This window comes from Coloeus monedula (genome assembly GCF_965178545.1).
Source record: "Coloeus monedula genome assembly, chromosome: Z".
Classification (NCBI taxonomy): domain Eukaryota; kingdom Metazoa; phylum Chordata; class Aves; order Passeriformes; family Corvidae; genus Coloeus; species Coloeus monedula.
Window position 1 is genome coordinate 74,058,106 of NC_138822.1, and position 21,631 is coordinate 74,079,736.

General features: G+C 39.3%; 1 protein-coding gene across 1 annotated transcript; it reads left to right on the forward strand.

The window, feature by feature from the left end:
* Positions 1–804: 804 nt before the first annotated feature.
* On the forward strand, positions 805–20,646 carry AMACR (alpha-methylacyl-CoA racemase; the record flags this gene model as incomplete). The annotated part of the gene is made up of 5 exons (XM_082301093.1): positions 805–1,054; positions 3,732–3,875; positions 6,399–6,559; positions 11,550–11,736; positions 19,864–20,646. 5 exons carry the CDS (start codon positions 805–807, stop codon positions 20,271–20,273), a joined length of 1,152 nt encoding a protein of 383 aa, XP_082157219.1. The 3' UTR covers positions 20,274–20,646.
* Positions 20,647–21,631: the final 985 nt, after the last annotated feature.

The following is a 21,631-nucleotide window of genomic DNA, read 5'->3' on the forward strand; positions in this document are numbered from 1 at the left end:
GACAGCCCTCTTTAAATAACATCTGGTGGAAAAAAGCCCCCAAGTTTTAATCAGGTGTCCTGCTAATCTCCCTTTGTGTGACCTGAGGGTCTTGGGTGTGAGTGTTTTGGCCCATCCAGGTGCCCGGGGCATGGCACAAGAACTTAACAATGGGCACAGGGACCTGTGGCCCGGCCAGGGGACCTTACACTCAGAGACAGGGCTGGAGCCGACGACCTCCAGACTCAGACCTCAAAGGTTGGACTCGATGATGTTGGAGGTCTTTTCCATCCTGAGTGGTTCCGTGATTCTGTGACTTTCCTGCCCTTAGGCTGTAAGGGTGTAAAAGCCCATGGTTTCCTTTGTTCGGCGTCCCTACACGGAGGCAGCAGCTCGAGCTGGGATTTTTTTTCTTTAGTTATTGCATCACGATTAAATTATTTTAAGGTTCTGGTCCTCTGAGCCTCTTCCATGGGAGACGTGGCGTGACTATGAGTGTGAGGGGCTGTGCAACTGCCAAGGATGGCTCCTGGATGGTCGGACAGGGAAGTTTCCCAAGAGTAGCTGCGTGCCGACCCCAGCAGCAGCAGCAGAACGCCTATTCCGCCTCACTGCGACCCGGGGCGGAGGGTAGTGGAGCCAGCCCCGGGCTATCACGGACTCCTTGTGAAGAAACACCGGGAGAGGCAAGGCCTGTGCCCCCGGCGAGGGGCGGTAGGAGCCCGCCGCCGGGGCCGCGCGAGGGCGGGCGGGGCGGCCCCCGGGCCGCCTCCGGGATCGATTTGTCGGCTCTCTCCAGCGGCCGCGGCGGCGACGGCACTAGCGATGGCGCTGAGCCGAGTGCGGGTGCTGGAGCTCGCCGGGCTGGCGCCCGCGCCACTCTGCGGGATGATCCTCGCCGACTTCGGGGCGCAGGTGGTGCGAGTCGACCGCCTGTCCCAGTCTGCCGCGGCCCCCGACGTGCAGGCCCGCGGGAAGCGCTCCTTGGCGCTCGACCTGAAGCGGCCGCAGGGCACCGCGGCGTTGAAGCGGCTGTGCAGCGGGGCGGACGTGCTCATTGAGCCCTTCCGCCACGGTGAGGGGCCGTGGCCGCCGGGGGACCGCGCCGGGGCGGCGCTGCGGCCGCGGCAGCGGCAGCCCGGCCTGGGCCGTGTGGGGCGGGCGAGAGGGTGAAGCTGTGGGGCCGCAGGGTGCGCTGCTGAGGGGCTCCCGCCAGTCTATGGCCTCTGGGAGACTGAGTGGGAAGCGGACAGGGAACAGCTTTGGAGGTCTATTTCCTGTGACTGGGTGACGCGTGCTTGTGACGGATTTGTGCAGTGCAGCGCAGCAGCCATGTGAAACTGCAGGGAAGGGCCGCGGCCAGAGCTCAGATAGGGCCGTGCCCCCGGCCGGGCTCTGGACGAGCAGGAGCCGTGGATGAGCAGGAGGGTGTCCGAGCGCAGGGGTCACACCGAGCTTGGGGCACCAATCCTGCGTGATGTCAGGCCTGCTGATAAAGTCCAGCTCACATTTGTAAGGTTGCCATGCAGGTCGGAGTCTGAGCTTACAATTCCTCTGAAGACAACAGATCTGACGTTGTGGTTATACATTTACAAAACACCTATCCCAGGGAGATGAATATAAGGGCAAGTGCTAAATAGAGTAGTATGATTCCCTTATACTGGGCCACTCTGATCCAGGATCAAAACCAGGTTGTGAACTACAGTCTTCATCTTCAAACATCGTATTTAATTTTAGGAAGTTGTTTTCCACAAACTAATAATTTCCTGCTAGTCTTAAATCTATTTCATGAAAACCTTTCTTGTGTTTTTGCAAGTACTTTAAACATTAGGTTAAAAGTAAGGCAGATTCTTCAAATATTCAGTTACAGAATTTTTCCATTTTTTAAAACTGTCTTTTAAAGAGAATTCATAGCTCATTTTTTACTTACAGTATGCATATTTACTAATTTACCACGTTTAGGGGTGCTTAACATCTGATTTTCAGTAGCAAAATTGACGCTGCTTTAACAGCCATAGACTTTCTCAGGTTGACCATGCTCACTTTGTTTATAAGCCATACACAGGCACTCACCTGATGGTTATGTCAGTATCCCCCAGTGTTTCTTGAGGATGCTGTTCTATTAGGAAAAATGCCATCGAGGTCAGGTTGGACAGGGCTCTGGGCACAAATCTAGTTGAAGATGTCTCTGCTCAAAGCAGGGGGTTGGACTAGGTGACCTTTACAGGTTCCTTCCAGCCCAAACCTCTATGATTCTGTGATCATGCTTTATTGAAGAGCTAGCTGAAGTGTTTTGGGGATATTAAAGGCAGTTTAGAAATAGGAGACTTTATCAGCTAGACATCATGTGTTATGGACAGATTGTGTGTCACAAGTAATGCCTTTCGTTTGGAAAACAGGAGTTTATTATTATTATTACTGTGTTTCTTACCTTAAAATTGTTTGTTTTATTCCCCAGAAGCTAAGCAAACAAAATGAAGAAGTTAAATTCCACTTCTTCTTTGTAGCTAATCTCCTGTTTTCTAGAGGATTATTTTCCTTATGAAGTTTTGTTTACTTTAGTTTTATGGGCACTTGCCTTTTTTTTTTCCCCCCAGCTGGAAATGCAGGCAATTTTGGAAGTAGATATTGGGTGTTAAGCGCCTGTAAGTGAACTAGGCAAATCTGTGACCTATCATGAGGCTGGTGGAAAACAGTGAGAAGGTGAGGGTCCTAGTGGCAGAACAGTTTTTTTTAAGGCATATGTACCATTGACTTTACAACAATGACTTTGTGACACCACAGGGGCTATTTGTCACCCTGTTCCCACTTGTGCATTTGAAAACCATGCACTTTGCCAAATTTCACTGCTTTCTCCTTGGCAGTAATCACTTGCCACTGCCCAGTAATTCATGTAATAGAAGTGGATCTTAATGGAATTGAAGGTGTAGTAACATGGATTAGTTTTCTGAAACAAGCTGGAGTAATAGATTCTGAGTGGAACAGGCATTGAAATTATGTTTTCCTTTCCATTTCAAAATGTGTTGCCCTGCAGTGCCGTTACAGATCATAGGTCAAAGTCTGACCAAGCTACACTGAACCAATGAGAAAGTAACATTTATTTGCAATTCAAATTTCTTCTCTTCAAATCACTGTTTTAGGACAGCAGAATTAAAATTTTAACCTTGTTTTCTGTGAGTCCATGCTGATTCAACTTGTATTTCACTGATTTTTAAAAGTTACTTATTCTCTGCATTAAAAAAGAACACATTTATTTGTGTGTGGTTCCTGCAGCTCATCTATGGAATAGTGGCATGGTCCATTCCCATCAGTGAGTTAAAAGTCACAGGAACACGAGGTACTGAGAAATGCTGAGGAAATTATATTGCAGTGAAATACGGAAGAAATGTCAAATGATTTTAATAGGGAAAATGTAAGAGACTGCTCTTTCTCTTTTCTTCTTGTTTTACAAGCCTTTGGTGGCTTTCTCTCTCAACCAGTGGTGCATGGTTTTCTTTCAGTCTTTTGGTGAAGTAAAACAGGAAAAAAAGCTGAAAAACAAAACCCTAGAGCCTAATTTGCACTTGTTTTATATTTAAATTTTTGCAGTATGTTGGTGGTTCATAATGTTCATGTTGTAATATGGATGCTGAAGTAGAATGTTCTACTTCATGAAGTGCAGTTGTGTTCTGCGGTTGTATAATTGAATCATTATGTTCTGAGTATTATTAAAATTAAATGTGAATTAGAATTCCTTGCTTTGTCTTTTTAAGGTGTCATGGAAAAACTTGGGCTTGGCCCAGAGGTCCTCCTACAGGAGAATCCCAGACTCATCTATGCTAGACTTACTGGGTTTGGCCAGACAGGAAAATATGCCAAGTCTGCAGGTCATGACATCAATTACTTGGCTTTATCAGGTATGCTGTAAAATTTCCTGTTAAATAAAGTTTCTTTCCTCCCTTTAATCAAGACTCAAGAACTTGTTGAAAGCAGATAGCTCAAAATTTATCTGAGGTGCAGTCTGATGAATCAGCTGGTATGAAATGTCTCTGTTGGTGAAATGGGGCTTTCCTTTCACTGTGCTTTTCCCAGATGTTTTCAGTCAGCTCTGGCACTTGCTTAGCCCCTCTGTAAACTTCCTCACAAGTCAAAAACTGGTTAGAAGAAATGAGGGTGTTTTCTGCCAGGTTATTGAGGTGAAACAGTTCATTAAGAGATCCAACCAGTCAGCACAAGAAAGGAGGAAAGATTTACTGGACAGGCTGTTTGTTTTGCCAGCAGCAGCGAGCTGTTACGGGCTGGATCAGCATGTCTTCCCAGGCTGTACATTGTTTTCCTTCCTTTGTGCTACTCTCTCTGAATAAAGTATGAGAATATTTATCTGAAGAGAGGATTCAACATTTTCTTCAGGGCCCCTCTCCTACAAAATGTGTATACTTTATAATCCTGAAAGGGCTGCAGATTATTTTGCATGCTTGAGAGCAGATATTTTGAGCAAAGAAAAACTAGGTAGCATAAGACAATTGAGCTCTTGTGCTTTTCTGCTTGTAAATATGTCTTCACTGATACCAACTGGAAGAAGTAGGCTTCAAATAGAGTGGAAATGCTATAGTTCATTAAGGTGTTGTGGACATTATGCTGCTTTTAAGTGGTATGGTTTTACAAGTATGCAGTAGCAAACAGTAACAAAATTACCCAACTCTGGTGATGCTCATCCATGCATGGCCCTACCTCCTGCTCTTCACACTGCTTCTGTCTCTCATGCTTCTCTGAGCCTGTGAAGGAGGAGAGAAAGTGACCCAAAAGTTCTTGGCTTCCCACTGGATAAAGCAGTTATTTTAGACCCAGGAAAGGGCTGGAGCAGAGGCAGTGCAAACCTGGTGATCTGGTATCACCTACTATGTGGAGTCATAGTGGTGTGAAATTTAATTTCTTTAGGGGTGGGTTCAGTCTTCCCTCATGTGAAATTGTTAGAGAATAGAAAAAATTAAAGACAAAATGCCTTGTTTGAAACACTTCTGACTTCTTGACATGTCAAGAGGATTCCAAAATATTAGGGTATTTTTATTTGTTATTAGTGGAGGAAGTCAGTATAGAAACAGCATGGTTCATCCCTGCCTTAGTTTGTAGTACTTTCTGGTTTACAGATAGCGTGATTTTTTTTCTCTGGAGCTGATTTAGTCAGTAGTATTTTGGTTAGATATCTTCTTAAAATAATTTTGCTTGTGATTTCACAGACCAAGATTTTCTGCTTATTAGAAGGAAATAGAGCAAGGTGTTTGAGAGGTGTCATTCCTCAAAAATGAGATACCATATTCTGAGTATTTTCCTAATGAGCTTTGGCTTCCTTTAACTAAAAAATGGCTTGTGTTAGGAACTCTTGAGAAGTTAGTATATTAACCTTCTGGTGCCTGTGACAACTTCTGGACTATTAAAAGGAAGGTTTCACATAGCAATAGGGGTTTTACTCTTGCACTACAGGATTTGGAATTCTCTTATGCTGTGCAGTCCATTGCTTGCATGTAGGAAGAACATTAGCTGACTAAACAGTGCATCAGAACCATGCAATTCTCAGGAAATTCTGCCCATGTATTCTGCAAGTCTCAGGCCACACACATAGAGGGATGATCGCACTGCAGTTTCTTGCTTGCCCAAACAGAATCGTTGTGAGGCAACTATAAAGAGTAAGGTCACAGTAAAGAGGTTGTTCAGGATGGCAGGGAAATGCTAACAAGTTCAAAGCTCTGACTGAGGTAAATTAGCTTAGCCTTTGCTCTAATTCCTTTCATTTCTGCATAATTGCTGGCATAAACATAGGTTCCCTGTGTTTACATTGCATGCAATCAGAGATAACCTTTCTGTGCTAGTTACCTGTTCTTTTTATATGCAACCTTTTTTTCCCCAAACATAGTTGGAGAGGGAGGGTAGGACTGAAGCAGAGTTGTCAGTGTGAGATCCTTTGTTATGATTATTATTTCATTGGTTATGTGCACCTGTACCTCTGCATTTTTACTTTAAAATATTCAAAGAAGAACAATTTACCAAAGTTGCTTTGAGACACGTTCGTAATGTCTCTTATGGGCAAGATTCAGTGCATGTAGAAAGTACTGATATAGAATTATTGCTCACAAGGTTGGGTCTTTTTATAAAATTTGATCCGTCTGTAGCCAAAATATCAGCGTTTATCTGTGAGACTTTTGTTAATCTTTTTACATCTTCGTGTAATGTGTTTCATATCACTTAATGTGATTTCGTATATTTTTATTCTTTTAAAGAGTAACTATTAGCTAAGACATAGCCAAGCAGAGATAGAAAACATTAGAAGATTGCTTTATCCCTTATTTATTTGCATAGATTGAAAAGAATGAAACTTTAATTGTAGAAATGAATGCTTATAATTAATTTTATGCTTATCCTTGCTTTGTTTTCTCTTCTGTCAGGTGTGCTGTCAAAGCTGGGTAGAAAGAATGAAAATCCTTACGCACCCGTAAACCTTCTGGCTGATTTTGCTGGTGGAGGTGTCATGTGTGCAATGGGCATTGTTATAGCCCTCTTTGAACGTGCCAGATCTGGCAAAGGGCAGGTCATTGATGCAAGTATGGTAAGTTTGGTCTCGAGGAACATGGGGTTTCTTAGGTTTGCTTGGGTTTTCTCCTACCGTAAATCTGTTAATGGGAGGACATTGGAGCTATTCATAAGGTTTAAAATTGAGATTTGGGAAAGTGATCTCATAAAATGGCCATTCCTTCACATGCAAGCAGTTTTCATTAATCACTGCTGCCATAACATCCTTATGACATGGAACACATACTGCAACCTCCCCCCTCTCCCTGCTTTTGCCCATCTGCCTTCTTCACAGAGTATTACCGCAGGCCTGGGCCCTATGTCCCGCAGCCATAGGGAGGAGGAGGAGAGAAGATCCAGCAGGCAGGAATTGTGCAGCAAGATTGATTTATTTAATTGTTTTACAAATTCTTTTATAGACTTCTTTCTTCATAGTCTGATTGGACAAAGGATCAGCCACCCCTTGGGGTGATTGGCCAAAATCCTAAAACATCCATTGTCAAAATATTTTTCTACTATACCATAAGCAAGACTTTTCAAGGTTGCAGGTGGCTTGGTTGTTTACATAATGGTACCTCTTCTGTGAGAGAGAAAAGTCTCTCACAGACTTAGAAAATAGCAAGAAAATCCTTGCTAGCAGCATTTTTGTATTTACAACAGAGTATTAGCTATATATGTTTGAGGAATAAGTGTGGTGTGTGGAGATAGGGCGTATAATAAACAATTGGTGTACTGCATAACAGCAAAAATGACAACACTGTTAAAATAAAAACTTGCATTAGCTTTATTCAAGACACATCTTCTTACAAATTTGTGACAGGGCATATCTTGCTAGAAGCACTGTTTCCTGGGATAGTTACACTGCCATGGATCATTGCCAAGAAGTCAATTTCCTTTTCAAAAAAAACCCCAATTCACTTTGTGAATGTGCTGTAAAATAAATTAAAGGCTAAATTATCTTAATAATGAATACTATGGATTTCTTTTCCATAGGAGGCTACCCACTTACACACAGCAATACTTATTTACATTTATCCTTGAAACTTATGTTACCTGCAAGTGTTGTTTCTCTCTTGTTCTCCTGTTTTTAAAGAGTATTGCAGTTAAAATTTGACTTCCCTTTGAGGCATTGTACAGTGAAGGCTAAGGTTCTGCTATAAATATAAACTGAAAAAAAATTACATTAATTGAAACGAATCCCTTTGTTGAAGTGGTCTTGAAGAGACTAGAATAGCAAGAGATGTTGGATTTCTTGACTTCAGTAAGTTTTTGACAAATTCACATCATGTTCTCAGAAGCAGTCCATGGCATTATGGTCTAGATGAAAATTTTATGGGAACAGTGCAAAACAGGACTAGTTTTTAGTAGTTGATTGTCAAAATGAAAAACTTAACAAGTGCAGTTCTATAGGTGTTATTTGGGTTTTTTTCTGTGTTTTCTCCAGCAAGCTGAATGATGGATGAGCAATTGTGTTTAGTAAATTCACAGATGATACACATATGTGAAGGACTGCAAGTGTGTTGGACTTGGATTAGAATTGAAAATGACCTTTTCAGATTGGAGCAGTGACCTGAAAAAAATTGGCTGCAATTCATGGACATTGCTGCTCTGTAGTCCTCTATGGGCAGAAGCAATTTGCTGCACAAATGCAGTGAGAGAACAGTTGGCGAAAGTACAATCCTGGGGGTTTGTAGTAGTCACAAGCTGAACATGAGTCAACAATATCATGCTGTTACAAAACACATACATACTGTATTAGGATGTATTAACAGGAAATAGAGTCATCAAAGTTTCTGAAGCAATTATTCTAACCTATTCAATGTTTATGAAGTCTCACGAAAACAATGTTTCTGATGCTGACCATCATATTTCAAAGATGAAAATGAAAATAACGAACATTTTCATTATTATGAAAATAATTTGAGGAAGTCCATGTAGCACAACAAAAATTATGACTCTAAAAGCATGACCTAAAAGAAGAATTTAAGGAGACTGTGTATTTGTGAAAGGAAAACCATCGGGAATTGTGGCAAGTCTTCAAATATTGAAAAAGATTCTTCTTGTAGTTTATAGTATTACCAAATTTTCCTTATCATACTTCAGAGAATTAAAAGAATTTGTTAGAAGAAAATCAGTTAAGTCTGCTAATGTTCTAATGAAATTTGTAGCTCATTTGGAGTGGAATGTGTTGTGGGGTTTTCTAAACCCTTAAAAATTGTCTCTTCTAATTATTTCTTGTCTCATCATGATTGTGGGATTTACAGTTCCCTGCTGATGTGCCTGGTGACCTGTGAAGTGGATGGAATATTGTCCAGTATCACAGGATGTGCTTTACCTGGCATTTGGTCATATTCCTTATTTGTTGAATAAACTTTCAGTGACATGGTTGATGAAGATCCTTCGTGCATCAGCAGCAGCAAAGACAATTAAATTGACTGAGTGGATGAGCCTGTTTTTACACCTAAGTTTTTTTTGTGAAAGAACGTATTTTTAAAATCACAACACTGCAGCATTTCAGCTCTTTTATTTTAACTTTTTTTTTTTTTTTTTAATAAACCCATTACTTAAGCTGTTGTACAATTTAAGTGGTCTGAATACATTAATGACTTGGACACATGGTAGAATTTTCTACATTAGAAATTGCACTGTGCAAGAAGTAGACACTGGGTCCTGCATTTCATCTGTCTGTCTCAGAAGAATTAAGTGACTGGCCTGAATTGATTCCTGCTGGTCACTGTCTCTTCTCATTGACTCTGCAGGGATCATGGCTATCCTACAGGAGGCCAGGTAGTTGCCATGTGGAGTGGACACTGCAATGTGACACAGAAGGCACAGTTGTGCCTCTGCATTCTTGCACCACACTGGTACAGAGGCATGTGAGTAAGGGCCACAGTTTGGGTTCACTACATCAGCCACAGAACCTTCTGCTGACAGTAGGCATCTGACTGAGTATAAGTCACTCTTTGTGAAAAGATAGCCACAGGAAAGGATGCTGGTAATGATCACTTGCATAATAGTCTCATGGCAGGAACATTTAGCAGTCCAACAGAAGACTGAGGTTCTAGGTTTTTCTCAGCCTGGAGGTATTAAAAACCAAAACTCCCACATCCTAGAAGCCTTCATCAGTCACGAGGATAAAGATTAGGTTGGTGTAGATTCATTCTCACTTCTGTTTGAACTCTTTTCAGTCTACAGAAGAACAGAAAGTCTGGGGTGCAGACGGGTCACCCAGTGGCATGGTTCCTCTGGATTCTTGTGCCTGCTTCAGAGACTGCAGATGTTTTTAACATGAGGGAGACATTAACTGAAACACACAACTGTTACTATAATAATTCTGCAATTAGACTTAAGTGGAGTCTCCCCATGTTGTTCTTCTTATGTTGTAAAAGAGGGTGACCGCATTAGTGAGTATGTGGTGCTATTTTTACATGCCTTTGGAGGTCCGGTGTAGATGTTAAGACACTTCATTTACTTGTCTCTGAATTGCAGTGGGCCTCAGGCAGAACCTAGCTGTCCAGTTGCCCAGACAGGGATATTTCTCAAGTCTCTATACCAATCAAGAACAGATGTACTGTTTTATTTTAAGTGTTTCCAGGGTAAGTAGCACATAGGTATTGTACAGGTGCTAAGAGTTTTATCAGCCCTGAAATCTGATTTTCAATTAGGGCTTATTCTGATACTTTCCCTGTCTTTTATTATCCTTACTTTCAGTGCTTTTTGTGTAATATTATTTGTTCTTAATATGAGCAATGCAAGATCAGATCATTAGTAAAACAAACTTTATTTTAATATCCTTGCAATAATTTTGCCGATACATAGATGAAGGTATACAGTATTTTCTCACATGAAAGTACTTTAATTGACTTGAACTTGTGACAGTGAGGACAGAGGTATTCCAGTCCTTGAAGCAGTACTAGGAAAGAGCCTAAGTAACACACATTAAATTAAGAAGCCTTCTTGACTGCATACTTCAGCAATTTGCATGTTTTAAATTCTTGCTTAGAAAGGTATAAACTAATAGATCTTCCTACATGAATATTTAGTAGCCTTTTGTTTTGGTATGGTATCTGTGCTTGTCTGTATAGACAATATTAGGTTAGTTTCACACAGCTGAAAATGCATGAATCAAGTGATACGCAGAATAATACAGCTCAGATTTTAATCTGTTCTACTGGAATGTTTGTGGCCGTACACTGTTAACTGGATTATCTTCACTTACAGTACTTTCAATACAGTTGAAAAAAAATTAATTGTGCTGATGAGCAAAACTAGGATGTGATTTTGCTTGAAAGACTGGTGCAACCTTGATAGTTATTGAAAGCCTGAACAAATTTTCATCTGGTTGTACTCCACATAGACAAAATTTTGAGGAGCAAGTTGAAATGGGATTAATCATGTTTTCTAGTGCGGTATTCATTAGACCTTGACTATGTAGAGGTTGCTTTGTGTATATAGCTGCCAGTGATCACAGTGGGAGAATAGTTTTTGTTTTAACCTAGTTTTGGAGATTTGATTTGATTTCCTTCAATTTTTCTTCTAAAAATAGCAGTCTTCCTGTAATCAGTATACTTACAGAAGATAAAAATTTGGTATTTATAGGACTGGTACAGGCATCTTATTTTCCGGAGGTTTGGAAGACATTGAGCTGTCAGATGCTTTATGTTGTATAGAGCCAAGGAGCTTGTCCCATCCCTTGAAATTACTCACTCATTGTGAATGTCTAATGACTCTAAACTTGCTAAATGAGGGAACTATGTGCTTTGAAAGTACATTGTCCATGCGAAGCTGCCTTGCTACATTTATGCTCTTTCTTAGTCTCTAATTCTAGATGATTTCACAAGTGCAGTATAAACAGTAATGGAAAATTTAAGAAATGAAACTGCTTACCAGAGATTCTGTCATTAAATATCTTAGCAAAGGGCAGAACTGGTAGTAGTTTTTGTTGGGTTTTTTATACAGAATTTAGGTAACATGCCAACTAATTTACTGATGCTTTTATGTTTTTTTTTTTTCTCTAAATCTTCAAGGTAGAAGGAGTAGCATACCTAAGTTCTTTTCTGTGGAAATCACAAAATTTGGGATTGTGGAGCCAACCTCGAGGTGAAAACCTGCTAGATAGCGGTGCACCTTTTTATGAAACCTATAGGACCTCTGATGGAAAATTCATGGCTGTTGGTGCCCTTGAGCCTCAATTCTATAACCAGTTAATAAAAGGTGAGTAGGTTGGAGCAGTTTTTTCATAACAGCAAAGCATGATTGAGTGCATTCTTTAATAGTTGATTTTGATTCATGATACGTGGTTATGTGATTTCTTTGTAAAAGCCAAACACTTCCTGAAGCTAGTTGGATGGTTGAGTAGCTGTTTAATTGACTTTCTTTTTCTAGCAATTAATTAATTTCCTATTCACCCTCAGCAACTACACTTAAATTGCAAGTTTTCTTTTGGAGAAATGGTAGTACTGTACTACTGTAATGGTAGTCTTTGATGTGACTGGAGCACTGAACAACTTTTCTGGAAATCACTTTTTTCAAATGATTGTGAATCTACTTTAAAAATGAGACCTAATTCTTTGATATTGCAAATAGAATTTCAGGCAATTTTGGTTATTTGTACTATTATTAGAAAAAACAAACCTATTTAAATTGTTTCTGGAAGGAATGATGACTGGAAGTAATTAATAGTATTTCTTGATAGAAAAAAAATTTGTGGAAGCAAATTCTGCTTTAGTAATTAATTTCCGCCACACAATTTCAGAGCGTTTTTGGTGTTTGGCTCTGGATATAATATTTATTTGACTAAGACTCTTTAAATCTTACTATAAATCACGATTTATCTCTTCGAGAAATTAGAATGGGTTATGCAAAATATTTAACTGTATGAAATAAATCCAGAAATTTTCAGGTGCATCTTTACCTCTGAACTGGTTGTGTGCTTCAAGCTTTTTATAAGATGGGCTCTTAACTTCTTATTGGTTATTTAATTTAAATTTTTTTTCTATTGTGCTTCTTCAGTAGTTCTCCATGTTTTCCATACAGAATTTATGAAAACATAAAAAATTCATTAAATAATTTTGTATTTATTCTTTTCTTCATTGTACAGAATATGAAGGCTATAAGAAGTTCTCAATTTAATTTTAGTTTTGCTTAATGAGTTGAAGGAATGTCAACAAAGGATTCCTAAAGTGGATATACCCAGTGTTACGTGAACCACTTTTGTCCATGGGTGACTCCCATGGGGCCAGTCTTTGCTCAGTGAGTGTGTCAGGGGAGTCGTTCCTTATTCTTGCCCAGTCTCTTTCCCACTGATTATTCCTTGAGTTGTGGCATTTTTTTAATTGTATCCTTGCTACAATTTGCACTGGTTTTGGCTGGGATAGAGCTGAATTTCTTCACATTAGTTTGCATGGGGCTGTGATTTGGATTTGTGCTGGAAGCAGTGCTGGTAACACAGGGATGTTTCAGTTATTGGTGAGCAGCGCTTGCACAGCACTGAGGACTTTCCTTCTCCTCACCCCACTCCACCAGCGAGAAGGCTGGAGGTGCACAAGAAATGGGAGGGGATCACAGCCAGGGCAACTGGCTCAGCTGACTACAGGGACGTTCTGTACCACAGGACACTGTGCTCAGCAGTAAAACTGGAGGGGAAATTGGTGGGTGGTCACTGTTCAGGGACACGCTAGGCATAGGGCAGTTGACTGTGAGCAATTGTTTTCATCTGCATCTCATGTTTTTCTTGTGTTACGGGGTTGTAAGGTGGGGCATGCCTTTGGTGAGCAGGATCCCAAAGAGAGAGCTTGTTCTTTATGCTTTGGCTTTGTTTTCTTGCAGCCTGTGGTGCTCCCCAAGATCTTGCCCAGCTGTAGCTGTGAATGGCTGCTTCTCTTGTAGCTTAACAAAGGCCATGTAATTGTGAGGAATATCTAAATTGATACATGCTGCTACATTGAATACATGAGGAAGGCTCTTGGACTCAGGGACATATCCAGCATTATGTTGGACAGACCAGATGTCAAGTTTGGAAATGCCATGTTCTTGGCTGAAGAAGATGGTACTTTTTGTCTCTAATTGTCCTAAGAATAACTTGTTTTTGAACTGTGGTTGTAAGCAACTTGATCTTGAAAAAGATCAGTCCACATTGATTATTTGCAGTTCTTTGAAATATTTTTTTTGTCCGATCCCCTGAGATTTTCTTGCTTGTGTGGGAGCTGGAAAACAAAAGTAAATATAAAACTCTATCAAAGTAAAATGCAAGCCCTTGCTCTGGGAGTTAGGCAATTTGGAATTCCTAAAATAAGTTCAGGGAGAATGCTTATATTAAATACAAAGCAAATGAGAAAAAAATAAAGCTGCGTACTCAAATACCCGTATGTTTGGCTTAAGTGACCAAACACTGGCCTGCAGTATTTTATTCTTTGGAGACTCAGTTGAATCACACTTAAGCTACAGGACTGGGATAGATTCGATACTTGTTCAAAAACCCCCCAAAATTCTGCAATGGTGTCTGGCTCTGTTTGTGACTCTTTTTCTCAGTGAACTTTCTCTGGACAGTCCTGCCTTGTATTGATCATTGTTATGGGGCAAGACTTGGGCTTTCTTCTCTCAGCCAGGTTATCTACAGAGAAGCCTCTGATGTGTGAAACCAGTGGCCAGGTGATAAAACATAGTCACTGATGGTCTCTGTCTTCTTTAGATAACTCTTTACTGAGGAAGATGCTAAAATTCTGCTTTTCTTTTAGTTGTTTCTGAGAAATTTAGAGCATAAAGTTAGAGCAGCAACTGTGAATTCTTCTGCTTATGCTGTGGCACCCAAATCGGACAACTTTATTTTCGTGTTTGAAAGTATTCCTTGTGCTTACAATGCAGAGAAGTTGCTTGATTTTAACAGCTGAAGTTTCAAACATAGTTATTACAGCAATGAAGAACTGGTGTGTATCCACTTCTAAGTAGAGAATAACTGCAATCATTGTTGCATATGTTTCAGTCTGTTTCTGCCATATTTAAAAAATCCAGCAAACATACTTCAGTCTTTGAGGAAATTTTGCCTTTTGCCTTTAATTGTATCACCACCTTTTCTTGTGTACACTCGGTGCATTTTCTTTGTTTGTTTTGTAAAAGTGTAGTGTTTAAAGTAAATGACCAAACTCAAAATTTTCTCCCAGTATTGAATTTAAGGTAACTGGTCTTCTGTCATTGTGTTTAAGGTGCATATCGTGATCTGTTCAGATTTTCACATAGGAAATATTTATTCCTTTCAGTACTGGGGTTTCAATCTTTCTGAAGCAATAGTGCACAAAATTAGAACAGCAGAACCTTCTTGTGACTTAGGGATTATTTCCTTTCTGGGATACCTATTGCAGAAATTAAGTTCAGAATTTAAGCCTTTAAATATTGTAGGGAAGAAAAAGGTGCCTTTGAGAACTGTACTGCTCTTTCACAAACCTGAGGAGCTTTGACTTAGGCTGAGTTGTCTGTTCCAGGCATTGACTCCAGCTTTGATGTGGGTTTAAAATGGTATATTCCAGTTGCAATTTCCATAATTTCATTTCATTCCTTTTGTCTATATATCTGGTCAGTTCTGCTGGTGAAGAATTTGGTGCTGTTCCAGATAAAATATATTCAAAAACCACTTGATGGCTCTCTGTCTGTATTCAGAGGGTAGATTACTTTTGCCGCTACTGTAGAATGAGAGCACAAGGATTCGGGTGTTGCAGATGCCAGCTGGAGATTTAAAGACTGCAGAATTGAGAAAGCAGTGTGATTTCTGAACCATCTGTCCCTGCTCACAGAATTCTGCTTAGCCAAAGCAGAACTGATTTCCTTTTCATTTTGGTTCACTTCAGTGTTTCCCTGCAGAGTTCCTGCAGGAACCCAGTGCTGGACCCAGCTGCAATTAATGACATGGTGAGGAAGGTTCTTAAGGAGTCTGCGGAGGGAAACTAAATTTAAGAAAATAGAGCATATTAGTTTGAGAAGATTGTTGGCTTTGTAGATTGTGCTCTGCAGGGAAAATTAAGTTTATGCTTGCCAGAAAATCATTAATTAAATAAATAAAGGCTTTGTGAGAAACTGAAGCTATGTAAAATAGATGCAGTAGAGAAGTATTTTGGGTTCACTGTTGATTGCTTGCTATTAACAAGCAAGCTGTAGTCCTTTTGCAGGTATTAATTTTATTACTACAAAAATCAGACAATAAATAGCTAAAATGTCTTATGAAAAATCTGTTGTAAGAAACATTTGCTACTAATGTTAAGCCTTAATCTTTTGACAGAAAGAGACAGAATGTTTTTCAACTGACCTGTGAATTGCTTCTGCAGGTTTGTTTTGTTTTTTAGCAGTAGGTGCTTAGTATGGCTGCAGCCAGGCTACAGGGGGCATGAAAAACATAGTAAATACTGTGGAAGAGATGAGAGTAAAGGTTTGATTCTGAGTTATGTGGTGTAAAGTCAGTTACACAGGGTGAACTTAGTGTCCACTTACATTGATGTGGAAAACACTGACAGTCACTAAAGTCCTGAACTTCAAAGTGTAGCCTGCTGAATGTGCAGCTCTGGCAGATGTGCTGGCTCCTGAGAGATGAGGAGTACTGCTTCAGTACTCCTATACTGTATGACTTCAGTTTACAAAGAGAAGGAAAAAATTAGGAAGCAATTAAAAAACATCATTATAAAGGATTTCCACAGGGCTTTCCATTTTGTGATTGTGAAGTATTGTGTACTGTATTAAAAATCTGCTGGTAAACTGAATGCAATATCACATTGTTATTGAGACATGTAACATGGAGAAACAGTTTTCTCATTATGTTTTAGACTCAGTTATACATAATGTGATGTTTTATTTTAATTTACTTATTATGATAAGGCTTAAATATTGTACAAGTACTGTAGAGGGCCAGGCTCTTGCTGCGTCAAAACATTTGCAATTATGGTAATTAAGCATGTCAACTTGGAGTACAGCTATAGATGCATTTGCAATGAGGTCTGGTAGTACTGTGGGCCTGATCAACCATTTGCTGAACTGTCACTTGCTAAAAAATTATTTAGTTGCAGGAACGTTGAGCAGAGAAAACACTTTAGATAGTTAGTTTAATGAAAATTCACTACTCTCTTGGAATATTCTGAAATTCAATTCCCTCTCACAGTGAGAACAAGTTTTATTTAGTCAGAAAAAGCACAATGGCATTCACCTTACAGCTGTTGTTTGGGCCACAATTAAGGTTTCCCATACTAGCTGATTTTATTCAGTCATGTTATTACAACATAATTTCAAAACTACTCTGCTATGACCATACATGTTTGAAAAGAAAATTAGCAAGTTCAACCAAGAAAATCCTGAACAAAACTCTGCTTTTAAAATAGTATGACTGAAAAAATATAAAAAACTGTTTCAATTTCTGACATACCAAAGCAGCTTCACTGATTTATCTAATGAATTTTGCTGGTTTCTTTCTCTTGAAATAGGTACCTGATTTTACTAGAGTTTCTCTAAGAAGTTCTGTAGCAATAGAGATTTCAGTTTGCTGCATCAATAAATGATACATTTGGGGATATATGTCAATAAAGCTGTAGTATTTGAAGGACATTTAAAGCTATATCATTATAGGGAGACAATTTTTCGTTGTTCAAAAATAATTTCAAAGCTGTACTAGAGTAGGTTGACTGGGCTTTTCCATACAAAAAAATCCTAGATGAAACTTTGAACAAAAAACTTGGAACTAAGTTGTGATTGCTTTATAAGATATTCTGTGCAAAAGATACTTTGGTTATGATTACGTTGAATGAAGTCTGTCCTCCTGTGGTATCCCAGACGATTCTGTGCCATGTAATAGTTTCCTTGTTGAGTCAGTCACTCCTGCTCTGATACTGCTCATCTGCACCACAAATGGTGAGCACAAGCTGGAAAATGAGGAGCTGTAGTGCTTAAATGTTCATGCTATTTAAAGTTGAAGTCTTCAGTGGTAAGCAGAAAATGATCATGTAATATTAAATTCCAGGTTCTGCATATTGTTCTAGTTTGCCAGAGTGTGTGCAGTGGGGCTCAGCCAACTTCCCATCTGCCACGATCATCAAAAATAACTGTAATGGGATAATGGTAGAGCTCTGCTCATGTTGGACTGGCTGCTAGAAACCAAGCCATAGTTTTTCATAAGAAAACAAGTACTGTGTAACGAAGTTTCACTTGACAAGATTTCATACAATGAGTCAGAAGCTCAGGTAGTGTGTTTTTACTTAGCTGTACATATTGTGGAAGTTAAATTTGTCTCAGCTCATAGTTCATAAGTAAACTGTACTGCACTGTTTGTGGTATTCTAGTGGAATACTTTGAAAATCAATAATAAAATTAATTTTGAAAGTATTTCTAGCTTTTATTTAATCATGATGTTCAAGCAGTATGAGTTATCTTCAGCTGATCTCTCTTTTAGGATGACATGAATGGTTATGGACACCAGAGTGTAAATTCAGTGATTTAAAGTGCACATGGCTTGGTAAAACTGTAAGGACTGATGTTTACCTTAGAGTATCATTTATCCTAGCATCCACAGGCATTTCTAATAAGATGTGAAAATACTTATTTAGTCTTTGACTGTGATGAATTTCTCCTGAAAGTGAACAACTGCAAGGCTGTGTTTTTGAGTCTGGAGATTGGCAATTTCTGTGTGTTTTCCTTTGAAGTACCAAAGTACAATTTCAAAGCATGTATTCATTTCCAAAACTACTGTTTAAGAATCTTGTGATCAACAGTGAAATTCTTAAATACTGTGTTATACTGGGGGAATCTCTGGGCTCCAAAAAATGCATATTGTGCAGATTATGAACGGAAGAAAGGACTTAAGGAGCAGAAGAATAGGCATTATGTCCCTTTCTTCTCCCTGTATGTTTCAGCAGCAATATGTCTACCCCGCTCAGTGATAACGAAGTCGTAAAAAGACAAGATAGGTGTTTCCTGCCTGTGTACAGCTAAAGACAAGAGGAGGTCTGTGTGAATTCTGCCTGCAGACAGTCCTTTATTATTCAAGGTGGTTAACAGTTAGTCTAATTAACAATCTAATACCAGATAACCAAAAATACAACAAAGAATGCTGAAAAATCAGTTTTGCAGAGCTCTACATTTTCTCTGCCTTTCACAGGTTTTCTAAGAAGCTCCCTTTTTTTGTTACTTGTGAAGTATTATGATGATAGCTGTTCCCTAGTCTTCCTGATTTCTCAAAGTCTTTCTTAACCCTGCTTTTTCTGAATTTCTTCTCCTTCAATGTATCACTTCTGATTCCTATTTGGTATCATATACTCTGCTTATACCCCTGTACTATCTCCATTTTGAAGGTGTTGTTCAATTGCCTTTTCTCTTTCTTGTTTTTTACGTCCTTTTTGAGAATCTCTACAAGAAGTCATAGAAATTCTTGCATCTCCTTGAAGTAGGAGAATGAGAGCAGAGACTGCAGAGAGCAAAATCCATGAGAACAGAAACAGATACAGGAAACAGGCAGTGCAGCAGAGATGTAAGCTCCCCAGTAGGAAGGGATGTGGTGCTTAGTTCAGGGATAGACCTAGGACTTGCCTAGCACAGGAAATTTTCTTTACAAGCCCTGTGTGCCCATGCTTTGCTCTCGTGTCTCAGAAGAGATGTGCTTATTGCATATCTGGGTGTCCTTGCGACTAAGATGGAAAGCAGAGTTATTGAGCAGTTAGGGAGTGAAAGGGCTGTGGGAATTGCAGTCTGGTAGGTGTGCTGGAGCAGTGGGAGCAGGAGATACTGCTGCAGCCTGTTCGGAGAGTGGAGTGAAGAAGCAGGTCAGTCAGCCTCCAGGCACCTGCAGCTGAGCTGCCACATGCGCATTGAGCTGGGCACATCCATCCACACCATCTCATCTGTGGCATAGAAATAACCCCATCATGTTGAACTTCAAACAGTATAGCCTGCTGAATGTGCAGCTCTGGCAGATGTGCTGGCTCCTGAGAGATGAGTGTATTGCTGTAGTCCAGGACGCATTCAGCAGATTTCTGTGTTGCTACTGCCGGTAGAGAATATGATACCTATTATAGAAGCTGTTCTCAGGACATTGCTACATCTAGGCAGCTGCTGCTTCTGTGAAGTGTTTATACAAATGAGTGTTTATTATATGTACTTACTTAAAAGGCTGTAGCTGATGCAGTTTAGTCTAATTGCAAGTATCAGAGCATTTTATTCCTCTGCTCCCTGCCTTGCACAGATACCCAAGTAAAGTTCAAAGTGACTTTAGTATTGCCTTCAAAGTAGTATCTTCTTGAGGAATATACTTAGTTGTGGGAAGCACTTAGTAATTTATCTAAGCCACACTATAGTTAAACTTTGCTTTTCTCCTTTCAGGTCTTGGGCTAAATTTAGATGAACTCCCCGCTCAGATGAGTTTCTCCAACTGGCCTGAAATGAAGAAAAAATTTGCATCCATATTTGCACAGAAGACACAGGCTGAGTGGTGCAGCATATTTGATAGCACTGATGCCTGTGTGACCCCTGTTTTATCCTTCGATGATGTTGCCTCACATATGCATAACAAAGAAAGAAGTTCTTTTATCAAAAATGATGAGGGAGAGATAAGTCCTAGACCTGCTCCTCTTCTATCAAGGACTCCTGCTGTTCCATCATGTAAAAGAGATCCTTTTATAGGAGAACACACAGAGGAGATACTTCTAGAATATGGGTTTACCAAGCAAGAGATTGCTAAACTTTATTCTGATAAAGCAATAGAATTCAAGAAGCCAAAAGCTAATTTATAATCTCTTGACTATGCATATCAGATAAATTTCAGGCTGATACAGTAAACTTTTATGCTTTAAAATTGAATTATCTGACAAATAAATGTTTGCATAATATTGCTTTTAAATAATATCTATTTTTTAAATTATTGACAAATTTAATTTGAAGACAGTGGGACTTACGTACTTGTGTACCTGGATGATCTGCTGGCTAGAATGATACTGTAATTGTGTTCTGAAGATCAAGACAGTTTGCTTGGTAAGCACCTGTAAGTTCTCAGAATGTTTGTTTAAATATTGTATCCTGTAGTTTGATTCTTTTAATTCTTGGTTATACCACTGGTTGCTAATACATGTTGTAATTACCTGAAAGCAATTCTTTTAATAAAATATAGTTATATTCTTTCTAAATGAGTGATTGTGTTGTTTATTCATGAATTAGGAGGGTTTTTTTCCTCTATTCTATCATACTCATTAATTTGCTTTATCATGCCAAAACTATGGTCTAACTAATACTATTCTTTTATGTGCTGCTGCAGAGCTATTATCTCAAAGTTAATCTATTTAACAGCCTGGCTACATTTTCTCAATGCAGTCTCCTGATTATATTACATTTAGAATATCAGCTTGGCTAGAAACTAAATTCAGAATTAATTTTTTTTGTTTTTTAAAATACCTGCCAAATAATAAACCTTTCATCTCCTTATGGAAAAATGGTAGGCAACTTTTCTGCACAGGTTTTAAACAATGGTTATTGCATGTCTGTTTTCATTTCCTTCAAACTTAAGCTGTCAATTGAAACCATCTCTTTCAAGGCAAAAGAAAATCTGCTTTTAAAAAGAATTAGTTATATGGCATTAATACAGTATTCTGTAGTCCAGTGTGTGAGGAATTATGACATGAAGGGTTGGGGTTTTTTGATAATTTTGTCTATGTTTTGCTGAAGATTGGTTTGTTGGTTACAAAGGCTTCCAAAGCTGAGGTGTACTTTAGCTCATTTTACATGTGTCATGGCAAAAATGTCAACATTATTACCATAAAAAAACCTTTTACATTCTACTACATAAATACTTGCCTGGAAGCATGAGTTATCTGGTACGTCCTGGCAAGTTGTCTAAACCATCGGCAAAAGCACCTTAAGTTTCCAGCTGATCATCAGTCTAGTGTAAGTTACTGAATATTATACACTGTTACCATAGGATTTGACAATTTTCTTAGTCCCAGATGTATCTGATTGTGTTGGAGAAAAAACAGCGTGGTCAAATGAAATTTCCATTGTACACAAGTTTTGAAACTGAAATTACTGACGTCAGTTTAAAACCTCATGTTGCTTCAGTGTACGTTGGATCAGCTGCCTCACTCAGGTGCCCAATCCTGAA